This window comes from Drosophila miranda, chromosome 2 (assembly GCF_003369915.1).
Source record: "Drosophila miranda strain MSH22 chromosome 2, D.miranda_PacBio2.1, whole genome shotgun sequence".
NCBI lineage: Eukaryota > Metazoa > Arthropoda > Insecta > Diptera > Drosophilidae > Drosophila > Drosophila miranda.
In genome coordinates this window covers 5,297,887-5,322,184 of record NC_046675.1, presented here as the reverse complement: position 1 = coordinate 5,322,184, position 24,298 = coordinate 5,297,887, and the positions used below count along the sequence as shown (strand labels likewise).

The 24,298-nt window shown below is 42.1% G+C and overlaps 3 protein-coding genes across 14 annotated transcripts in view; 1 reads left to right on the top strand and 2 right to left on the bottom strand.

Moving 5' to 3' along the window:
* LOC108155526 (F-actin-monooxygenase Mical) overlaps positions 1-24,298 on the bottom strand; it is a 52,944-nt gene that overhangs the window by 14,733 nt on the left and 13,913 nt on the right. For 2 of the 12 annotated variants that reach the window (XR_004472130.1, XM_033390153.1), the window contains exons 1-10: positions 7,974-8,045; positions 6,175-7,841; positions 5,976-6,108; positions 5,397-5,917; positions 5,137-5,201; positions 4,315-4,578; positions 1,542-2,066; positions 723-986; positions 251-662; positions 67-182 (exon numbers count right to left, since the gene is read on the bottom strand). Coding sequence is in view for 11 of the 12 variants with exons in the window: in XM_033390153.1 (XP_033246044.1) it covers positions 67-182; positions 251-662; positions 723-986; positions 1,542-2,066; positions 4,315-4,578; positions 5,137-5,201; positions 5,397-5,917; positions 5,976-6,108; positions 6,175-7,841; positions 7,974-8,008 (4,002 nt within the window). In the remaining variant the exon portion in view is untranslated. Of the gene's footprint in view, positions 1-66; positions 183-250; positions 663-722; positions 987-1,541; positions 2,067-4,314; positions 4,579-5,136; positions 5,202-5,396; positions 5,918-5,975; positions 6,109-6,174; positions 7,842-7,973; positions 8,066-11,260; positions 11,321-16,417; positions 16,484-24,298 lie in introns of those variants that run through there. The other 10 variants (XM_033390149.1, XM_017286380.2, XM_033390152.1 and 7 more) reach the window with 9 other exon arrangements.
* Positions 9,456-10,122, bottom strand: LOC108155527. The gene has a single exon (XM_033390155.1). The coding sequence runs from the start codon at positions 9,949-9,951 to the stop codon at positions 9,517-9,519; it is 435 nt and encodes a 144-aa protein (XP_033246046.1). The 5' UTR covers positions 9,952-10,122; the 3' UTR covers positions 9,456-9,516.
* On the top strand, positions 14,904-15,556 carry LOC108154010. Its single transcript, XM_033390167.1, has 3 exons — positions 14,904-14,969; positions 15,023-15,340; positions 15,392-15,556. The coding sequence occupies exons 1-3, from the start codon at positions 14,904-14,906 to the stop codon at positions 15,554-15,556; spliced, it is 549 nt and encodes a 182-aa protein (XP_033246058.1).

Below are 24,298 nucleotides of genomic sequence, written 5' to 3'. Positions count from 1 at the left end.
GAATAATGATCAACAGGTTAGTCTCTTCCCACAACCAATGGCCGCAGCGGCGTGCAGGGGCCTCACCTCGGTCTCCGTGTCCGTGGGCAGATTGGCGGGCAGCGGCTGTAGGCGTACCTCCTCGCGTCGCAGCTCCCGGGCCTTCTTGAAGTCCTCGCCCTCGGTGTCGTCCTTGCCGTCATCTGAAACACATACACACAGATGCAAAACGTTAGGCATCCTCCAGGCAGCATCCTCGCCTCCTGCGTACCCGCAATACCATCACTGGAGTCGTAAGAGTCCGTCGTATCGTCGCTTTCGCCACAGTACTGTTTGCCAATCCAGTCGGAGGCCAGCTGGAGGGTCTGGGCCCCGAATGGCGAGTCGTCCGCCTCCTCGAATATCTCCGAATCGGACTCCGTGTCCGATTCGTCCGAGCTGGACAGCTCCGACTGTGAATCGTTGTTCGATTCGGGCAGGAAATTGCGGCCCGACCACTCGTGCTCATCGATCACATTGGCCTCGTCGTCGGACAAGGCATCCGCGGGTATTGTCGTCTCCAGCAAGTCCACTTGATCCCTGGCAGCTGCCTGATCCGCCTCCTCCTGGTTGGTGTCCATCCGTTCCACTGTTGCAGCAGCTCGGGCCGCAGCCTGGACTGCAGCAGCAGCAGCAGCGGATTTCTGCCAAGGATAAACATTAACAAAGCACTCTAGAGACGGACATTTGGCGGCGTTACTCACTCTGGCCTTGTTGGTGCGCTGTGGCAGTGGTTTGGGCGGCAGCCGGAAGTGCTGGGTGCAGTAGAAGCGGCCCTGGGGATCGTCACGATCAAAGGCATAGCCGCCCAGCCGCAGATTCGTGTGGCAGTGATGGCACTTGAGGCAATTGCGATGCAACACCAGACCCTCCACAGTGGTCTTCTCCATGAGGTAGACGGTCTGCTTGCAGAAGCGGCACTTCTCCGAGGCGGCCTGCTTCTTGAAGGCCAGCGCCACCTTAGAGCTCTATGGGGAAGAACGGAGGAGAGCATTAGAAGGGGGGTGTTCCATGGACAAACAGGTCAACAGATCAACAGTTAAACATTCATTGAGGTTAGTTTTGCATTGCATTGCGATGGATGTTAAATGTATCTCATGGCATGTGTGTGTGTCGTCGGTGAGAGATGCGGAAGCGCCTAACAGCTAACAACAGCAACAGCAACAAAGGAATGTGAATGGGAATAGGGGGCAGGAGATAGGCAAAGATCAAGATGTGGCACCTCTTTTGAGGAGTCGGTCCACAAAATCCAACAACAACATACACAGTCTTTGGCGAGGCGCAAAATACACCATAAACTGGTACGTTGCCTGGCGCCTCATGCCACATCTTGGTAATTGTTTAGACTTTGGCATAGGATATGGGAATACTGGGGTTACTGGAGCATTGGGGATCATCCCCTACAACCACTAAAACAACTGCAGCAGAGAACCACAAAAAAGCCACAAAAATCAAAGAAAAATCAAACAAAAAAAAGAAAGAAAGGGAAAAACCGAAGAGGGAAAACACGGTAAACTACTCACAGATTTGGGTATGACTGTATTGGACTGGAGGACGGTGGTGGTGGCCTCGTCCGAATTGGCCTCGTCCTTGCGCACAAATTGGCCAGCTATGGAGGCCACCTTGTTGCGTCCCCGCTCGCCCACGTCCAGATTGTGGCCCTCCTTCAGCTGTTTGTCCAGGTTCTTGATTGTCTGATCGATGTCCTTGAACTTCTCGGCCTCGCGCGAGTCCTGCCGCTGCGGCTTGGACATCTTGTGCTGGCGGGCCTGGAACTGCTCCTTGCTCCACTTGGGCACCTTCTCGCGGCCCTTGGGCCCGTGGATCTCCGTCTTCTTGGATAGTTCGATCTTCTTTTCGATCTCGCGCACATTCCAGTCGGTCGAGTCGATCTTGCCGATGGCCCGCATCAGATCCTTGGGCTTCTTGTCGCCGCCCAGGCCGCCGCGTCCCGTCATACGTTGCTCCATGCTCTTGATCCGATCGCTGAATTGTTCGTCGGCAGCGCTGCGCGGCAGGGCCGACGGTATGTCCCCGCGTTCACGATCCTTTTTGTTTTTTTGGGGAGAGGGTAGGGGGAGTATCAGGATCGGTTCGGGAGTGGGTTGGAGAAATCAAAATGGTTTAGATATATAGATATTTAAGTTCGGAAGAACAACAGAATCAAAGAACGGAACCAAAAACAAACAACAACAAAACGATCATCAAAACTCAAAACGAAAACTATTTTCTCTCGGTTTAACACTAGTTAGAGACTTAGCCTAGCCTAGGGACTACAATTAGTACGAGCAACTGGCAGGATAGTCCTACACACAGAGAAAAATTGCTTAGTAAAAAGAAATGCCTCTTATATTTAAATTAAATATTAGGCTTTTAAATAAGAAATTAGTGAACATTTATAGAATTCACTTTGATTTAGGCACAAAAATTATTTTCATATTAATGCCAGAAAGTAAGTGAAAAGTGTTTTTTTTACAATATCCCTTTCTCTCTTTTTCATTTTTCTTTAATTTAAGTAAAATATTTAAAAAATTTAATTTCAACAAGAAATTTATTTAATTAAAATATAAAATATATTTCAATTAATTATTTTCATATTAATGCCAGAAAGTAAGTGAAAATAATATCTTTTTACAATTTTCTTTTCTCTTTTTTTTAAATTTATATTTCATATAAATTAAATATATTTTAAAATTTAATTTAAAATTTAAATATATTTATTTTAAATATAAAATATATTTCAATCAATCATTTTCGTAGTAATGCCAGAAAGTAAGTGAAAAGAATTTTTTTTTAAATTTTTCATTTAAATATGAAATATATTTAATTCAAAATATTAAATATATTTAATTTAAACTTGAAATATATTTAATTTAAGCTTGAAATACAGTGGGGAGCAAAAGTGAGTACATACTCATAATCACTGACTTTAGACTCCCATAACAGGCAAACGAATAAAGCAGAAGAAGCCAAATTTCTTCCCCATATAAATACTTGTATTCTTAACAAATAAACAATAATTACAAGAACGAGTAAAAATTGTTCAAAGAATGAAAAGTAAAAAACCAAAAGAACTCGCATGTACTCCGTTTTGCACTTTTTCATAAAAATTAAAGTAAATCATAATATTAACATTTTGTGCATAGACCCATATTAGATAATATTTCAATATTTCATATTATTCCTTATTACTATGGTCTGAAGTTGCTTTACATGGTAGCACGTTGGTCCTCTACAAAAAATTTATGTTATTCAGTTCAGAGAGGACTATTTACAACTTCTACAAGCCTAACTTCTCAATTTTCCGGAGAAATGTATTTATCCTGAATTTAACTAACTTGTTTACAAGACAGGAATCCGAAGCAAATTGCGAAAATTTTTCGAGAATGACTGGTTAATCAAAATTTTAAATTGCTGGAGTGGTTATCTCAAAGAACCGACCTTAATCCGATTGAAAACCTACGGTCAATCGTGAAACGACGGCTTGAGCACTACGAATCAGCGCCATCTAACCAAGGCGATCTCTGGGGATGTATAGATGCGGAGTGCAATCCTATTTCAAAAGATATTTTTGGGAATTTGATAGAGAACATTCCAAACCGTATTAAAAAAGTATTATCTAATATGGGTCTATGCGCAAAATGTTAATATTATGATTTACTTTAATTTTTATGAAAAAGTGCAAAACCGAGTACATGCGAGTTCTTTTGGTTTTTTACTTTTCATTCTTTGAACAATTTTTACTCGTTCTTGTAATTATTGTTTATTTGTTAAGAATACAAGTATTTATATAGGGAAGAAATTTGGTTTCTTCTGCTTTATTCGTTTGCCTGTTATGGGAGGCTAAAGTCAGTGATTATGAGTATGTACTCAATTTTGCTCCCCACTGTATATTTAATTAAAATATAAAAAAATATATTTCAATCAATTATTTTCATATTAATGTCGGAATGTAAGTGAAAACAATTTCTTTTCATAATTTCCACTCTCGGATCGAGTTTTGATATTAATTTAAAAAATCTACTTGCAAATATTTAATTTTCATTGCTATTTTCTCTGAGTGTAGGTTAAAACACAACAAATATTAGAGCGGAGCGCAGCATTCTCTTAGACGGGATCCCCCAGGGATCGCCGAACAACATGGAAATCAGTTGGAAAACAACCTTTTGCTGGTAGTCACATATTTTGGGCGAAAAGTTAACGGGGAAGCGGTTAGTTTTCTCTTCTGTATCGAGAGACGAAAAGAGATCAGGCGGCGTGCAGCAGGAGAGCGGGAGAGCAGGAGCACCGGCTTACGGGGAACAGTAGCTTCCGTTCGAGATCCTTGACGCGATCATTGAAAATGGGCGCCTGCTGCCTGTAGAGGAATATCGAGTAGTCCTCGAAGGGGCTGCCGTCCTCGGCGACACCATCCTCGCCCTCCCTCAGCAGCTTGCCGGCCTGCAGCAGCTGCAGGCTCTTGTAGAAGTTCTGCGTCTGATGGTAGCGCTGCTGCCGTCGCTTGCTCATCCGCTCCTGTCGGTTCTCTTCGATGTCTTGCAAGCGCTGCTGGCGCTCCTCCTGCGCGTCATATAGACATATAGAATCGGATTCAGAGCCGGATTCAGGGTACGTTGAGGATACGGATACGGAACGGGATATGTGTGTGTGTGTGTGTGTGGTGTGTGGGTGTGTGATTGATTGCATGAAACAGACACAAAACGGTAGAGACTAAGACTAAGAGCTACTAGGGGGTGGGGAAGGGGGGTTACATAGAGCGGGAGGGGCGGACTGGACACCACTTGGACACTGATCGAACTGACCTCATTGATGGATGATTCGAATGCACTTATGGCGGTCGAGAGTTCATGACAGAGAGCTGTTCTCAGTATTAGCTGAACCTTTGGGAACAGATTATTCTCTTGTTGGTTTATGTTTCGGTTTTCAATGGATATGATTATTTATGTTACAATTTGTATGGAATGTTTTACAAATCAATCTATGATATATACATATGTATATGAAAATATCTTGTAAATCTGTCTGAAAAGTGACCATTTCCCCAGCCACTTTTCAACCAGATTGTACATTCTCTACCCAACCAATCCATGATTTAATTAATCTCCAGCATCTACTCACAATATTGGCCGTTTTGTCGGACGTCTGGCGACGCTTCTTCGAGCGACGGGGCGTATCGTTTTGCCCTGAAAGACAGAGAGAGAGAGGGGGAAGAGATAGAGCCGGGAGAATCGGGCGATGCACAAATGATGAACCAGAGGGGGGATACACCACTATATAATCGAATTTTATTACAAAAAAAGCAGCAGCAAAATACAGCAGCCCACTCTGAGATCATTATTTGTCTGTGAGATCACGATGTATGATGGTTATCAACATACCCACGTGGTGGAGATTTCCTCCTCCTGCAGTGGCGCCGCCGACGGCAGCTCCTCCTCCGGCTGCTCCGGCAGCGCCTGTCCCGGCGCCGCCGCTGTTCAACAGCTGTTCGTGTCGCCGCTGCCGCTTGGCCCGCTCCTCCTCGAGCACCGAGCGCCGCTGGACCGTGGTGGGCACATCGACGGCATCCTGCATGGGCGACTTGGCCTTGGGCTTCATCTGCAGCAGCTTGGAGAAGTCCGGCGGGGCATGCGTGTGATTGATGCGATACTTTTGCCGCAGATCGCTAAAGTCCATCTTCGGATGCTTGATGTGCGGTATCTCGCCGCGGAACAGCTCACAGATCTGATCCAAATAGTTCAGCCAGATCCTAGACTCGATGTCCGTCAGCTCGAGCGATTGCCTGGCACTCATGATCCGCTTAACGCCCAGCTCTCGCTCCAGGACGGCAAAGGCCAGCTCGTTGCACTCCAAGGGACTCATGTCCTTGGTGACCGCGAATTCGATTAGATCGGGGCGATATCTAAGACAGAAAGCAGGAGATTAGTGGTGGAAGGAGTACAAGTCGAAGAAGAGCTTACCGACTGATCAGGCCGCAGAGTACACGGCCATTGCGCAGCACATCGCATGGCTCCTTGAGCTCAGGCACAAATTGATGCGAATGCAGCTGGGCAGCGATCCATCGGAGCAGCGCAGCGCCCTGGGGCATCGAATCTGTGCGGAATGGAAAGATTATTTGCCTTAGAAGGTGCTCAGGGGTATGCCTGTCCCAGGACTCACCACCGCTGCGTCGCTTCCGCCTGCCAGGCGTCTCCACATGCGGCCCGGCATGCTGTGTGTCCATGAAGGTCTGCTCCAGCACCGACGGGTCATCGGTGTCGATCAGATGCTTGACCTGCCAACTGTTGACCGACTCCCGATTGAGGTTCGGATAGCGTGTGGCCGGATCCACGGTGTAGGCGCTAATGTCCCGCTGCAGCGTGTCCGGGGTGGTCTGATTGAGCAGCCGGTAGATGCTCTCGCGCTGCGCCAGCACCCCCAAGGTGCTGTTCTGTGGATTCGACCAGAGCTTGATAGCATAGGCGGCGTCCATGCTGGAGAGGAAGCCGCGGGCACAGCCCGAGCCGGTGGGCCAGAAGGGCTCCAGGAGGCTGTCGCCGACCAGGCACTGCAGCAGGCGGCAGCCCTTGCGGACGATGGCGCGGCAGGACATCTCGGCGGCGAACATCGACGTGAAGTCGAACATGGCCACGTCCGGTTTGCCGTAATGATTGACGGCAAACTCCAGGTTGGGCATCTGGTATTGGGTGGAGAACTCGGCCGCCTCGCGGGCATAGTCGTGCAGCTTCTGGGTGTCGACGTTGGGGCCGGCGAGCAGCTCGGCGGGATCGGCCATGTCCTCGATGATGACGCCCTTGTCGATCAGGCTGTGCTTCTTGGCGGTCATCACAAAGTAGTGCGTCTCGTCCTTGTAGTAGACGATGTTCTCCAGATCGATGCCCGTCTTGCCGTACAGCTCCTTGAAGAAGGCCTGGTTGAAGATGAAGGCCACGCCGCTGATCTCCTCCACCTTGGCCTCCGCCTCCGTCTTCTTGTTGACGAAATTGGCCGTAATGGCGATGGCCAGCTTGCCGCGAAACTCCTTCCGCCGAAAGTCGAGCATGTTCCGCTTGCCGTCCGCCCCGATCAGGACATCGAACTCGTAGTGCGAGACGGGATGGTCGGCGGGCGTCACGGCCGCCCGCCAGCCGCCGGCATCGCCGCCGGGCTCCAGGGCGTGCTCGAAGCTGACGCCCTCGTGGATCTCGACGCCCAGCAGCAGGGCCACCTTCAGCAGCATGCACTGCAGCTGCCGTATGGAGATGTGGTCGATGGACCCCGCACAGAACTTGCCGTAGAACTTCTTGGCCCCGAGATTCCGCAGATCCGTGATCACGAAGGGCCACAGGTGCAGCACATTGTTGCGGCTGATCCGGTCGCGCTTCTCCAGCACCACGACCTTGGCGCCCAGCAGCTGCGCCTCGATGGCCGTCCGCAGGCCGCACGGTCCGGCCCCGATCACCAGGACGCGGGTGCCCGCGCAGGCCGTGCCCTTGCCGTACACCCGATGGGCGGCCCGGGCGTCAAACTTCTTCCACAGCGCCGCGGCCTTCCACGAGCGCACCTTGGCCTTCAGCTTCGGGTAGTAGTCGTTCAGCGGCGACGGCCGCAGGCCCACCGCCTCGCACATGGTCCGATGGAGGGCCAGGATCTGTCGCATTGTCGTGGCCACGCAGAGCAGATCGAACAGCTCCGCGGCCTCGGCAGCCGCCGCATGTTCGGCCATCAGTAGCTGTTGCTGCTGCTGCTGTTGCACCGTCAACTGTTGTTGTTGCTGTTGCTGTTGTTGCTGTTGCAGCTGTTGCTGCTGCTGCGTTTGATGGTGCCGCTGATGTTGGCGGCTCATTCTGCAATCGAGAAGGGGAGAGAGCGGTGTGCGAAGTTTATTATGGGGAAACAGTTTGATTGAAAAACTTGTGTCTGAATACGGAGCGTAGATCTCAAGCACTTCTCAAAATAAATTCTCCATTTGTTTTTACCTTTGAATTTGGCTTAAAACTACCCAAATATTCATCTCTTTCTCCCATCTCCCCGATTTTAATGTCGAATTAGTTTTCGGAAATATCTGTCCTTGACATTTCCTGGAAAAAGTAGTGTTTCACAGTTCTAAGGTCAGATGAAGTACCATAGCTTTTTGTGTAGGTTTTCGGATTCTGGGTACCGACTCAGCGCTGAGGCGAAGGCTATCCCAAAAGGGCTTAGATAACTCCCTATTTGAATGCCAGTTTGAGTCATTGATTGGCTGGACTCCGTGTCGTGGGCATCTCCCTGTAAACTGTCGTTATGTTGACCTTTTTCCCTCCCAAAAAACGCTGGCTATACCCTTCATTGGCTGGAGTATAAACCGACCTGATTGGCAGTCAACGAACCATCATCAGGATGCTACTTCCTCATAAAAAATACAAACAAAGTACACGTTTTACTTTTGAAATATTCTCAGAAATAAATGCACATCCCCCGGCGCCACATCGCTCTCTCTCTGTACCTCAATGTCACATCTGTATCTCTCTTTCTCTCTCTCTCGGAACAAAAAGATTTCTTAGTCAACTTTTGTCTTTGTCATCATTTTACAGAGCTTTTTTTGTGGGGTTTTGCCTTCGTATGGATGATTTGTGTTTCTGATTTCGTTGAGAACATTATTCTTCAATTAATTAAATCAGAGCAGAGACCATAAAACACTCGTATGCAAAAGGCCACGATAATGAGATGACGACGAGGGGTCAGGGGACGACAATAAACCCGTAAACAAGGCACAGCAGAAAAGAGCAGAGAGGAAAGAACTCTGTGCTGGCATTAAGGAAGTGCTGGAAGTAATCAGGGAGGTCCACAACGAACCATTCCAATACCCTTTAACGAACACAAAAAAACCACTCTTAACAGACTCAACGTTCAATCTCGGTAAGGCACACGACATGTATTTTGTTTGGGAGGAATCAAAGCAGTTGGAAACGAGACGGAGACGTGCTCGCCGTATTTGAGCGGCCTGCAGGAGTGGAGAACCTAATGATCATCGCCTGCAAGGTGGGGGGCGTCATGGGTCTTCTCCCTGAACAGGGATGATCTGAGGAACTCTTGCCGATTCCAGGCCACGTCGGAGGGGCCTATTTTTCCTCTGAGGCAAGCGGCATACTCCCCGCTGTAGGGTATCTTTTGGAGAGCCCAATGACAAGTGAACCAGACAGAAGCCAAAGGCAAATGAGCCAGTAAAACGCTGCAGCTCGAGTCTGAACTTTTCCTTGGGTTTCTAGACAGGCAACAACCCGACAATGGACACAGGACCCAGGGGGGGCGGGCACCTAGATGGGGCACTGTAAAGTGGAGTAGTATTTTGCCTGCAAACCGCAGCTGTTTGTTCTTTGTGAGTGTTTGTTGAGTGTTGAATGTGGAACGTGGCATGTGGAACGTGATGTGAATGTCCCCCGCGCACACAAAGGACAATAGCCCCACAAAACAAGGACGAGTCATTGCCCCATTTTCCAAGCCTCGAATGGGATTAAATTTCGGTTTATTTTGTGATTCTTCTCATTCATTATCGTCGACTGATATCCACTTTGGATGTACCGCATCGTGCAGGTACACCAGACGATGTCTGCTCCCGGGGATCAGTGCGTTTTTGTCCAACCGCTGGAGCTTCAGCATCAGCGGGGAGATCTCGGCCTTGCCCCCGGCAAGTATTTTGGCCGCATACTCATCAACGTCCCGACTCAGTTGCTCCACCACGCTGGGCACCGGCGAGTAGCAGCCCAAGCGGCACTCGAAGAACCCGCTGGCCTCGCCCGCTCGAAGCACATAGGCCACCACGGGCTGGATGATGTCCAGCGGCAGCTTGTACACCGTCGACACCCGCTGGGCCACCTCCGCGATGGTGACGGGACGGCCCAGCACCTTCACGACCTCCAGCACCACGGCTCCGTTCTGTTTGCCCAAATTCGTGGGCCTTTGAGCCAGGTTCATCATCAAAAAGAAAGCTGACGAAAATTTTGAAATCACGTGCGATATTTTAGAGCTCTCTCGGGGTTTGGGATTTGTTGTGTCAGGGGGACCGGAGACAGGTGTTTCGAAAAGGTTGCTTGAGAACTCAAAAATCTATTCAGAAATGAAACAAAGGCAGGCTTGGTAATTTCAAAAGGTTATCCATATTTCTTGGCCTATTATTCTCCTTATTTGAAGGGGGAAATTCCAAAGGATATCCATATTTCTAGGCCTATTATTCCTCATATTTGAAGGAGGAAATTCCAAAAGGTTATCCATATTTCTGGGCCAATTATTCCCCATATTTGAAGGAGGAATTCCAAAAGGTTATCCATATTTCTGGGCCTATTATTCCCCATATTTGAGGGAGGAAATTCCACAGGATATCCATATTTCTAGGCCTATTATTCCCCATATTTGAAGGAGGAAATTCCACAGGATATCCATATTTCTTGGCATATTATTCCCCAAAAACCCCACACTGCAAATCCCATTGTCAATGCCAAAAACATTTCTAATTCCTGATGGCTCATCGTCTATTCGATTTTCGGGTCGAGGATTGGCGCCAAGAAAGTCGTAAAAAGAGCACGCACACGACCTCACCCAAGGATGCGGGGGGGCGGGGCGTGGGTCTGGCGACAGCTCGACGGCTGCCACTCTCCCTTTTTTTTTCTCTCTTTCTCCACAGCTTTTGTCTCTCTTAAAAGAACAGCCTTGTTGGGGACACAACATTATGTCACCTCTTGGGCATTGGGGGTGGTGCTGGTGAGGGGCGGTGTGCGATGATAAAAATTAAAGTCCAACGAAAATGAAAACTTTAGCGCTTATCGATTTTTGTTGTCTGTGGAGACCATCGTCGCCCAACGCTTTGTTTGTTGAGGCAGGGAGGGAAATTCAAATTGAAAAACAGGGTGGACATATTTCCAGGATTCGGGTTCGAGGGTTAACAATGACTCATCTTTGGGCACAACTTTTTCGAGTGTGGGCGGCCCAGAAATAACCACAAAAATTACTCAGAGATACAAACGATTAGACGGATAGAAAACACATTTTGTTTCATCGTTTATAAAGCCTTGCACATTGCCCCTACTGTTGCCGGACAAGATCAAGGTTCTCTCTCTCTCTCTCTCTCTTGGGAGGGAAAGAAATTTTAGATTGAATATTCCAAAAAGGAAAAGAAAAAAACACTTGGCTTGTGGCCAGGAAAATACCAATGCCCGCCATTCATAATCAAATCAATTAGTTTTCTTCTTTTTTAAATTTTTCACTTTTTCCGAAATTTTCTATATCTTACCCGAAGAAATCTTTTCTTATTTTTTGTCACAATATTTGTTTTTAATTATTTATATTTATTTATTTTTAAATATTTTTTTTTTAATTTTTTTATATTTGTGGTTTTTTTATAAATATTTTTTTTTTTTATAAATGTTAATTTTTATATAAATATTTTTTTTTATGACATTTATATTTTTTGTATTTTTATTTATTATTTTTATAATATTTATATTTTTATTTTTTTTATAATATTTATATTTTTTATTATTTATTTATTTATTGAAATTTTCAAATCGTTTGCATTACGTTGTGCATTGAGGAGCCACTTGATCGGTAATGAGGCTTTGCCACTGCTGTGGAATCATATTTAAGGGGCATTCCCTGACAAAGATACAATGGGGATACAGATACAGATACGGCTAGACACAGATCGAACAAAAGTCAGGAAACCATCAACCACCAACAAGGGAATCATTCCAGCAAGAAACAAGGTGAAAACTTTTGTCACAATCAACAAAAAAAAAAGAACGTAAAACATGAAAAAAAAACACCTCTAATTATAGATTTATAGATATTGTATCTACAAGCGAGAACGCATCGAACAAATGTTTCCATCAGCGTTTGCCCAGAAGGAGGACCGAAGGGGGAGTTGTGGGGGAGCTACACCGTCGATAAGAAAGCTCTTGAACACTTTCTAACCTTTTTTTTGTTTGGCTGTGATTTGCACATGAAAGTCACGTAATTTGAATATATTTTTGGTATTTTTATTTGTTCAGTTTTGAAGGAACAAAATACGAGAAATGTGACGAAAATTTAAAGCGTTCTGGACTTTAGGCAAAGAAAACAATGCTTTTTGTGAGTACGAAATTATATGTGGCTTAGCAGGTGTGGGCGGAGTTTTAAAGAGAACGCACTATTTATATCTTCATCTCTTGCTCTTTCTCTCTTACAGTATGGCTTAGCTATTGAGAGCAAGGTTTCATGACTGACTTTTATTCAAAGAGAGAAAAATATCTCTCTTCGTGTCGAGTCCAGCGTCCAACGTTCTTACTAATATTTTCACGAATATTTCCTCAAATTTGTTTGGGAATTAACAAATAACAATCCTAAATCTAGCAATAATTTCCAATGGACGGAAATTTAATGCATTTTCCCAACATTTTAGGTAAAAATTTGGCAAAGAAAATAAACTAATAAATAAGAAGAGAATATATTTGTTGTGTGATTAAAATATAGTATTAATAAACAAGTTTGTTTTATAAACAATAATTGATTAAAACATAGTATTCATAAACAAGTTGTTTTGGCAAATAATTCACAGCTCGATTTCCAATCAATTCCTCTTCCATATTGAACTAAAGAATTCTCGCCTCTGGGGCACAAAGAGATATGCAAATGGGGAGACGCTTGATTGATTTGTGTGCCTCGTCTCGTCTCGTCTCGTCTCGAAAGGCAGACACATTCACAAAAGAATTGTTTAGATTGCAACAAATTGATTTATGACGAAACCGACGAATGCGGAAATGCCTCAAAATCATTTTCGGATTTGGGGATTCGGAGAAGCCAAAGGGAAAGTGGTAGATGCACTCGTATTTATGCACTCGAGTGTGACAATTAAAGAGACGGATACACGCCCCCTGGCGCTTTTCTTTCGGTTTGCCTGACAAGTGAAAAATGATGACAAAATTCGTATAGTTTTTGTGATTGGAATAAAACTTGTGGCCGGCTTTTGGTGGGGCGCCAACAAATGGGTACTGAAACGGTCTCTTCACGTAATTCACTTGGCAGCAAACGGGTAGGGGAATAAATAAATTATATGCATTTAATTAATTAGAGATGGTCAAAGCGTTGACAGATTGCGAGGATAAACTGTCACGAATTCACTAGTATTTTCAAGAAGACAAAAATATGGTAGGGACTGGCATTTAAGACGGGAAACCTTTCTATTATGGCTGTAATAATTCTACAATAATCCCCCAAGAGAGAGTGCCAGAACGAATATGTTGTTGAAAGACTTTTTCTTTTGTATAATTTTTGTGAACTGCTGCTGCACTTCTCTCGAGTGTAATTTGACGCAGAACGATGTTCGAAACCGACAAGCATTTGAAACATTTTTCGCTATTCTTAGCCAGGGAAAATTGGGTCAGCAAACGCTGCGGTTGGCCAACAACAAACCAACAGAGCCACGAGAGCCAACCACAGATTGAGAGGCACAAAGACAGAGAGAGAGGCGCCTGTTTCTAAATTTTATTTTTTTCATTTCTTTTAAATTATATAAATAGGAATTTAATTGATTTTTAGTGTTGTTTCGACGCCAGGCCACGAATTTTGGCTTCGCACTTTCTTCGGAATTTCTTCTTAAGCGAATTTTAATGCAAAATCAATTTTATAGCCTGGCCCCCCAAGGGCTCCTTCCTCTATCCAGTGACATCATCGCTGTGGGGAGAGGGAGAGTAAAGTTCTTAAACGATTCGTAAGCCCCGCAGCACAGCATCCTTGGGGGAATATATTTCCATACGTATATATATCCCGCTGACATCATTTAACGCGTGTTCTACTCAACTTTTCCTCCTCATGCTCTCATTTGTATCCTTTCAATGGGGGCTCTCTCTCCGCCTCTCACTTCCTCGTTTTGTCAATTGTATAACAGGCAAACAAGAGCTCTGCCGACGCGTTGTATACTCTTCGAGAGTTGCCCCCTGCTACCAGTTCAATTATCACAAAAATTGTTTTTGTTGACTCCTGCTTTTATTTTCAATCATTTTTTCATCAATTATTTATTTTATTCCACGCAAGCAACAATAAAAACTCTTTCATTTTTCATGTTTACACACCACACCCCGCAAGGGCACACATTTCCCCTCCCACACGCACTCAGCAAAAGCAAGCAGTGCAGCCCTGATTGCCTCTCGCTTTTACGGTGCTCTTTGAGCGAGTTTTCCCGTAAGAACTTTCTCGAGGTGGTCCGCTAACTCCATTTCGGGTCTTATTTTACTCTCCGCACTACTGAGAGCGCTTTGACGCGATGTTTGATAAGCGCAGGAAAAACGAAGACCCTAAAAGGGAGCACGTTACGGGAGCGGACCATCGTGTATAATTTCATCACCAAAGGCAAAGAATCCGCAAAGTAACGAAGACGTAAAAGCAGAAAAAAAAAAGAAGACTAAACGCAATGAACTTCCGTTTCATCCTACACAGAGAGAATAATATCGTACTCAATTCATGGACAGTGCACAGCCAAAATACACTGGAAATAATCAAATTATTCGACAAATTTTCCTACCTCCTTGCCCCCTCTTAAATTCTGTGTAAGCCACAATTTTGCAGATACGATAAAGATCACAAAGAATGATCCTAGAAATCCAGAACAAAGCGCTTTTGAGTGCCTAATTTAAGGCCCAGTACACAGATCATGTTTGGTTTAATAATCAGATTAATGTTAATGCATGTATCCCAAAACTGGCCATAACAAATGGGGGGATTATTAGCCCAAAAACAAAAAAATTATAAATCAGTTTTAATTACTTTTCATTTGATATCCATTGGAATAAAGGCAAACCAATCACGATTTGTGGATAGATAAAAGGATAGGATGATATATGTATAAAATGACTCCATCATTGGTATCATTTGGCCATTCATTGATCAATCGTTGTGGGGCCATGCAGTCCAGGCTAATATTCATCGTTCTATATGGAATATTTTTCGCTTCAACATTCGATTATAATGTAAATATATCCCCCACTCGTGTAGGTCCTTCATTAATCACAATTCTTTACAGGATGCGGTGGTTTTCAAGTTTACAAACTTCGTCTGCGAGAGCTACAACCAGTCCTGGTTCGTGTTCAACTACTGTCGCCTGAAGGCCGTCAGTCGTAACAAAGTGCTCTTCAATATGAATGGAACGATTCTACATTCAGTCAACAATGTTTCGATTCATGCGCAGATTTTCCAAAGGGCCAACGGCTATAGACCATGGCTTTACGAGGTCAAAATCGATGCGTGTCAGTATTTTCGAAAGCCAAATAATCCCCTGGTGGCTATAGTCTATGGGCTCTTCAAGGAGTACACCAACATTAATCACACGTGCCCCTATGTGGTAAGGTTTTGAGGGTATTTCTCTAAACATCTCAACTGATTCCGATTACAGGGTCCACAGATTATTAAGGACTTTTACCTAAGACCCGAGCTGCTGCGTGTTCCGCTGCCGACGGGGGATTATCTATTGATGATTCGGTGGTACTTCAAGAAAAGGCTACAGTTCGATACGAATGTGACTTTCGTGTTCGAAGAGGATCTTATGAAGAGGGATTAAACCGAAAATGGTTGGTCCAGAAGGTCGGAAAGGTCTTGAGTTATTCGTTTGTTGTTCAAAGTAATTAAAGCATTTTATCCTATCACTCTTTCATGGGGAAAAGGAGTCGACGGTATCTTTCGAATTGTATTTCTCCATCAAAAGAAAGAACGAGGTCCCATCTGTCGTTCTGTAGACTCCTTGGACAGTTTTGAATAATAAATTTCGTTTGATTGATTCGAATGTGAGCTATATATTGCCCCCTTGTATGGTATATCAAAATGCAGTGCAAAATGTATGGGATTTCATCAGTTAAGAACGTCTGAAAAACTGATTTTTTGAAGTTTTTATTGAAATCTCAGGCGTTGTAGGCGAAGAGGCAATTCTCATAGTCAAAGAAGAGTTCCAAGCTCGAGATCAATTGAGTTTATCCTCAATTCATATCCTTGCAAACACAATGTGAGCCACAGCGAAACGTGGCAGGACCCGCTAGTATTGTATGATGCTGGATATAGATCATGGTTTGATGAATAAATGTGCATTTAATACTGAATGTCACTGGACTTGGACTTGAACCTAGGTGTATTTCATAGAAGACTTTCCTAGAAGAGATTCTTGTATTTCCTGGCCTCCTTAGAGGGTATTCACATCTGCATATCTACCACAAAATGTTTGCCGCCTGCACAGGAAACCCAACTGGGAAATGGGAGTGGAGGACCCTACCCAAACCCTGCCCCTAAGTCCTCGCACGCTGCTCTGCGGATTGGGGTCAGACAAAGTTTTACTCTTTAATAAAGAAAAATATATGTGTACATATAAATTTACATAAATATTCTATAGTTCATGCGGAGCGGGGGTGGGGTTGGGGGCTGAACAACTTACGTGTCTCTCAGTCGCTGTCGCTGTCGAAGTCGCTGTCGTGTGGGTCTGTCATATATGCAGCATTAACTGGAAAGAAAATCAAGGAAATATGATCTGAATAAGTAAGCCAATACTCGGAGCAAATAGCCTATGATCATAATTTATTGTCTATAATTATGCCACCGACTCGACATTTCAATGTTGAGGCCAATTAAAGATATCGCATGGAGTGGAGTGGTATGTGGGGATAGGCGGGGGGTTCATTCATTCATTATTGTATACAATCATGTGGGTTGTGCGCTCGAAAAAACAACAAACAGAAACAACAACTCAAAAACCAATTTATAAATGTCTTTCAAGCTTATGACGGATTTCAGGTTTTTCTGCGAGTCGCGTGGGTCGCCATTACAAGACGAAAGAATAATGCTAAAACACAGAAATGCACAATTAAATGTCAGAGATATAAAAAAAGAGAGAAAAAGAGAGAGAGAGAGAGAGAGAGAGAGAGAGAGAGAGAGAGAGAGAGAGAGAGAGAGAGAGAGAGTATAATAAAAGGGAAGAAATGCTTGAAGAAGACAGAAATACCCTACAAATACTATTCGGAATCCAGTGGATACCAAACTATCTTATGGCTTTACAACAAAGACCTAAGAAAGCTCAAGACAGCCAAAAAAATTCGGGTTATATTGTTAGATATGGTCGTTACTCATCTTACTATTTAGCTCTGCCTTTGACTCTGTCACGCCTCTAGTGCTCCCTCTCTCACAGTGTGGCTTATCAGTTAAAGGTATGGTCTCTCGTGTCGCCTTGCACGAGCCTATAAAAGGCTCTCTCTCATGCCTCGCACGCTCCTCTATGGTGTGTGGTGGGCTCTCTTCCACGCCTCACTTGCGGCTTCTCTCTGAATAAATGGTTTGTTCCCGCTCTTATGGCTACGTCGCGCGTTCTACCTGTTTCTCCCAGTGTGGCTTAACCCTACAGAGTGGGTTTTCATGTAAGTTTTTCACGTCAAAAGTCTTGAGTGAGCGGGAATTTATGGCTTGAAAGCGAATAGGAAAAACCTTTTAATATATTTTCGCTATCTATTTTGTTTTTTTTTTTTTTTTTTTAATATATTTTGCAATTTCTATTTGAATATGAAATATTATCACAGATTCAATTATGTTGTTTGCGGATACTGTTGTTGTTCGAAGGCGATTACAAAAATACTAGGAATCTTTTTTATTTTTATTTCTCCACCTACATATTTTAGAACAATTTTGGTACAATCTACGTACTTTCAATAATCACTTTCTAAAGAAAACTCTCTCCAATGCTGAGAGGTCTCTGCTTTCATTCTTTTATAAATATTAATCAAGAATCGAAACATAAACAAAGCCAACAAAAACCAGGAAAATCATGCATGTTAAATAAAAATAACACATTAAGAAAATAGTCTAGGCCTCGCCATCAATATCGGATCGCTTGCATGCAAAAGCAAACAGCAGATCCGCAGACGCACGTAAACACCTGCTTGAGTAACGTGCCACATACGTCAGCTACCTGTGGTAATTACCACATCCCATTTGCCATTGTCCTACCTCTCCCTTGCCCCCCCAGCCGCCACCAGCCATCATTCGGCAATTGAATTGCGCAGCAGACACCAGGGGGAAAAACTGCAGCCGGAAAAACTGAACTCCGAAAGGCAGCGAAGCAACAGCTAAGGCACGAAAATGGCATTAAAACCCAGTGGAGACGACGATGAAGAAAATCACTTGCGACTTGCAATGGTCCCCCAAAGGAAAATGCACCAAGAAAAAAAAAACACCAATCGACAACAAAAGAGAGAAAAAAAACTCAAAAGAAAACCAAAATCAGACAGACGCAAAACTTGAAGAGAGAGAGAGAAAAAACCTAAGGGGAAAAGTTCGAAGTTTAAATGCTCTAAGAAGAGAAGAGAATGCTCTTTGAACACCTGGCTTTCGGACGTTTTCCAACACTAACGAATGCTAGATCAATGCGTTTGGTTTGAAAGAGAAATTTGAGGTGAAGAAATTACAATTACAAAGATATTCGAGATATAGAAAAGGTAATTTTCAGATAAAGCCGCAAAATTAATGGAAAATTTCTATTAAAAAAAAGTTTTATGAGGGTTTTATGGCATAATTTAACCCCCTCTTCAGAGGTCAGAGATACTCCTTACCAAAAAGGGTATTACGACAAACAGCCAGCAAAGTTTTCCGTCTGCTTTTTGGCCGCTGCCGTAGCGGCTGTCGTTTTTCCAATGAATGAAATTAAATGGCGGCCAACAAAATAGTTAGAGATACTTGTACTAGTACGAGTACTAGTATTTCGTACTATCAAGCAAACAATAACTCGTTTTTGGTAGTGGCTGCCGGTTTTCGGTGGATGGCTGGCCAGCAGCCGTCAAAACCGTTGCCAGACTTGGCCAAGAGTGTGGCAATGGCAAGTGTTCGGTTGTTCAGTTATTTTTATAGCCACCGCAGCCACAAACAACTGCAGCCACGACCACGACAAGTGCAGCAAACTCTGGCGCAGAGGTGAAATATGATTGCAGTCTCGTCTCTGGTCTACGACCCGACTTGGGCCTTAAGGAAAACCAGCGACAAGAGATACCACGTAAAAGATGCTGCCGCTTTCACTACTTGCCCCAACCGCCACCGCCCCCCAGCCCCTTTTTGAATTGAAACGCGTTTTGGGTCTGCCAAAAGCGCGCAAGCCGGCTCTTGTCTGGACAAACGATTCTATATAGCACCCTCCCCTATCATGTTCGGCCGCACCCCAACAAATATGTTTAGACATGTAGATTTTTTTGCAAAAAAATGTATGCAAATTTTTCTTTTGATTTTTGAAAAAAAAAAAACATGTAAGACACGCGAGAAAAATTTTTTACCATTTTAATATTTATACACTCAAAATTTAATATGTGTTTCAATATGCTTGCTTATAGCGTTTGATTAGATTGAAATAAATTTCATATTAAAAAAAAAAACATTAAAAAAAATTTATTTCATATTAAAAAAAAAACATATTACAAAAAAATTAATTTCATATTAAAAAAAAATCATATTAAACAAAAAAAACATATTAAAAAAAATCATATTAAAAAAAATCATATTAAAAAAAAATCATATTAAAAAAAAATTATATTAAAAAAAAAAATCATATTAAAAAAAAAAAATCATATTAAAAAAAATTCATATTTGAATTAAATATATTTCACATTTAAAATAAATGTATTTCATTTTAAAATAAATTAATTTCGTATTTAAGATAAAAATACTTTACATTTAAATTAAATAAATATATTTCACATTTATACCCTCATCCAAATTCTTCGCCCTGGATGACACGCAGTTTAATTTATTTTTTTTAATCATTGTAATTTTTCTGTGACTGTTGTATAAGATGCTCTAACAACAACAGCAAACAACATAATTTGTATCACTGATATTATTTTATAATCAAAAATACAAAATACAACCCTAATTATAATAAAAAAAAAACTAAAAAATTAAAAATAAATATTTTCATTTATAAATGAAATATTTTTGCTATAAATTTAATACTTTATATTCATTTTAAAGTATTTTTTATTTGGATTAAATATGAGCGGAATTAAAAAAACAGAATTCTTAACGAATTTATGCTTAAATTTAATTTAACACACTTTTTTTATGTTTAAAAAAATCTTGTACAGTTACTGTACTCTGGTAACTGGCTGTACAAATTACCTAGGAGCGAGTGGCCATAATATTTACAAATTTACAAAGAGACAAAATCTATCTAAACACCACACACATGTATCTAAGACCTGAATGAGTGCTACTTTCATTTTCATAAAGTGTCTATCTCTCGCTTGCCCTGAGTCATGCGAGTATCTGGATGTATTGTATCTTGTGGCTTAAGCATTTTAAGCCAGTTTAAGTCCGTTCCAAATGCGGCAGCTGCCATAAACTACAAGCAAACTACGAGAGCGACAAACAAACCGTGGAGATAAAAGTATCTAGAGATGGCATGGATTGAGAGGGGAGGCGCGGCGAGCAGAGACCCTCAGAGCTGAGTGACCTGACCTTTAGCCGGAGACAGAGACAGAGACAAAGCGTAAACTGCTGGCAGTTAATCATCGTGTGTTATATCATTGACCTCGCCCCCAGAGGTTCGTTCGAGGGTGTCTGTGTCTGTGTGTCTGGCTGCATAATCAGTCGGAGAGTTCGCTTCACCCGTCCTCCCTCTCTCTCTCTTTGTAATTAACATCTAAACGATAAATGTAATTAGCAGGCAGGCACAGGCCCAGGCACAGCCACAGCCATTGCAGGCCTCCACTTAATTGCACTTTCATTGAGAGTTCATTGCCGCAGCGCAGCATCGCATGGGATCGTATCTTGTATCTAGAAATGTATCTAGTATCTTTATTTTGTTTTTTTTTTGTGTCAAACACTGTATTGAGTTTTCCTGGGGGCCGCTCGAGGCTCATCAAAACCATTTTCTAGCCGCCGCAGCCGCCCCGGCATTGAGTATCTGCGAGATGCACAAAGGAAAGGCAGAACGGGCAAACGGGCCACAAAAAATAAACACACACACACTTACATAAGGAGCGACGCAGCAGAGCTCTTGGGTCGTGCACTTTGTTTAAAAATAACAAGAAAATAAGAAAAATGTATCTTCGCCTGCGATTCAGTATCTTCTATCTGAAAGATACGCGCCACGCCGCGCCGCACCATGCCGGCATGTGGGCCCACAGCTGCCGCCCATTGGGGCGATGGTATGGTTGTTTTCTTGGGGGCTGGGGCTAGTGTAAACATGCCGCTTCGGGAGAAATCTCATTCAACGAATAGGGATAAAAGCGGCAGCAAAACGGATGTGTCTGCGCAAACTCTGAAGTTCTTTCCGATCAAAAAAATCTTTCGACTGAAATCAGATGGAAATTGTTTTTCAAACATCCCAAATTTTTGGAATTGTTATGGGAACTATGGAATCTTCTCTGTTCTGAAACTTCAAAAATCAAAGATACAGATGCATACATGGAATTATGAACATTCTCTGGAATTATATACTGGATTTCGCTCCCATGTAACATAATTCATGTTTTTATTGTGTTTAAGGGATTTATAATATATTATAATCAAGTTAGTAACACATTTACCTAAGTTTCCCATTAACGAAAGGTCACATTCGATGGGAATGACACAGAGATTACGATTTGCAGCGCATAAAATATGTAACGGGTAATACTGGTATTTCTTATGATAAAATGGTACACAAAATAAATAAAATTACATTACTAAATATTTCAGAGTTACTAAAAATACTACAAAATTAAGAAATCCAATGAACTACTATTATTAAAAAATAACACCAAATTCAAAAAAAAAAAAAATCAAATGCTAAGAAGTAAATACTATAAATCCCATGAAATACTACAAAAAAAAATTTAAAAATACTGTTACAAATCATAAAAAATATTATTAAAAACTAAAAAAATACACTTAAGGAATTAAAAAATAGTCTCTTAAAATACTGGAAAAAATATACTAATAATACTTTTTAAATAAATACCAAAACGTAAAAAATTATCACTCCCATTACTAAAAATCGTGTGAGTAATGGTCCAAAATTGTAAAAAACTAATATTTTGTGTTTATTTAATATTTATAAACATCGAAAATTGCGAAATGAATAGCACAAATCAGTGTGACTGCCAAATTGCCAGTCACAGGTGAATGTCGAAAGACACATGCCAGTGGAAACACCATCCATTCGTGAATGTGGAATCTGTTGAAGGTGGTATTGTGGACAAACACCTTATAATCGTGTGGATTGTAAGCCATAAAACATGAAAGCTGCCATCTTTAATCTTTAAGCCACATAAAAGAAGTCTTTAAATATTATTTTTAGGATTTTTGTAGGATCTTTTGCGAAAGTCGGACAAAGAAAAGCAGAGGCGACCCCCAGGCCTTCGAGGTGGGAAATTGCCAATTTCACGCATTTCCCCTCAGAGGCAGCCTCTGCTTGCCACACCTGCCCCCGACACTTGCCACTCCGCAACTCTTTGATGCGTCTCACCTGAGTGTGCGTGAAGTGCGGCTATTAACACAAAATGTGTCTCTCTTGCAAAGGCAATGCGACTATTTTTAGTGCCATTCATTGGCTTCGTGCAACGGCAGCTTCAGGCTGTTGGCCATGAAAATGTATCTGCATCTGTGCATCTGCGGTGCACAGGTGAAAGTATTTAATTATGCGTCTGCCGCGCATGACAAATCGTATGGTGTTGATGAATTGCCATTGCAACAAAAAAAATATATATATCCTTGGCTGACAAGCGAATTTTCCCAACGAAAATGGTTAGACAGGAAAGTAAGCGGCACCAAAATTGGGGCCTGGCATTTTCATTGGAAAAATGCGAGGCAAGCCGCCAGCTCGCCTTGTGTGGCAGTGCCAGTGGCAGGGGCAATGACAGTCGCCGTCGCATCGCGATAACAATAGGCAAACATTTATCGATAATGAAAACAAACAAAAGACGGAAAATGATTTCGGTTTGCCTGGCAAATTGCTCTCTCATATGGCGGCCAATTCCCAATTCCAAACGAGAAACGAGACATCTGCTGCCAGCGGGCGGGTTGGGGTTGGGGTTGGGGGGAGGGATCCACTGGCGTGTTTATTTGTTTGCCAAACGTGTTTGTTTCTCCATCTGCCAAGCCCCAGCCTTAGCCGCTCCACTTTGCTTACCAATTCCCACTTGTCCGCCAATAAATACTTACTCCCAGGGCCCTGGACAGATGTCACCAACAAAAATTTCACTGAAAGAGAGAAACCCTGCTGCTGAGTTTTTCCCTACAATGAGAGAATTCTAGAATTGAGTGTTTCTTTGGAATAGCCTTTGAATCACAGATGCAGTGCCTACGCGGCGTATGAGTAATATTGCACAATCTAGTAGTTACACGATGCCAGGGGTAGTGCTTGGCTGGCAATTAATGAGAGCAATTAGGTAGCTTATTTTTGTATAATTAAAGCAAGTTTTTCTTCTTTTTTTTAAAGTGTATAAGCAATTTTGCGATTCTTAAAAGATGATCTCAACATGTTAAGGCCTTGACGCTGCCAATTATTATTTTTATTCTCCCACGTAAATCCAATATACATGTATCTATTGTGAAATCTCTCTCTCTAACTGTGCTTTATGGAACTTTATCCAGTCCTATGGGCTCCGGAATTCATTGATCTTTCTTGGTATAAGATATCTCACGGATAACTGCCAAAGTCTTCCTAAGAGAAAATCCCGAGATGATCCATAGAAAGAAGCTTTTTTTCTTTAGTTGAGATGCACCTCAAAGATTCTCTTCTATTATAGATTTGATCAAATTCTGCTAGATTATATAGTATGTAAATATATACTAATTAATGAATACAACAAAAATCATTATAAAAAAAAAATTAAAACAAAAATAATCAATATAAAATTTTTTTTAGCAAAATAATCAATAAAAAAAAAATTAAAACAATAATAATCAATATAAAAAAAAATTTAAGCAAACTAATCAATATAAAATAAATTAAAACAAAAAAAATCAATATACAAAAATAATCAATAAAAAAAATTATCAATATAAATAAAAAATTTACCAATATAAAACAAACACTAATCGATATAAAAAAAGTTATCAAAATAAAATAAAAAAACAAATTTACAAAGTAAACAAACTAAAATTAATACTAAAAAATAAAAATTTTACAAAAAAAATGTTTAAAAAAATACCAATAAAAAATATATATACAAAATAACAGAAGAAAAAACCTACACCAGAATATTTTAATGAAAATGATTGCTGTTTTTTTTTTAATGATAATTGGGATTGTATGTTGTATTTTTTATTATAAAATAATATCACTTATACCAATTATGTT

Bases quoted from the DNA above. Each gene is read 5' to 3' on its own strand.
- LOC108155527 (XM_033390155.1), bottom strand. From the start codon at position 9,951: ATGATGAACCTGGCTCAAAGGCCCACGAATTTGGGCAAACAGAACGGA.
- LOC108154010 (XM_033390167.1), top strand. From the start codon at position 14,904: ATGCAGTCCAGGCTAATATTCATCGTTCTATATGGAATATTTTTCGCT. The intron at 14,970-15,022 runs GTAAATATATCC...AATTCTTTACAG, and splicing joins CTTCAACATTCGATTATAAT to GATGCGGTGGTTTTCAAGTT. The intron at 15,341-15,391 runs GTAAGGTTTTGA...TTCCGATTACAG, and splicing joins ATCACACGTGCCCCTATGTG to GGTCCACAGATTATTAAGGA.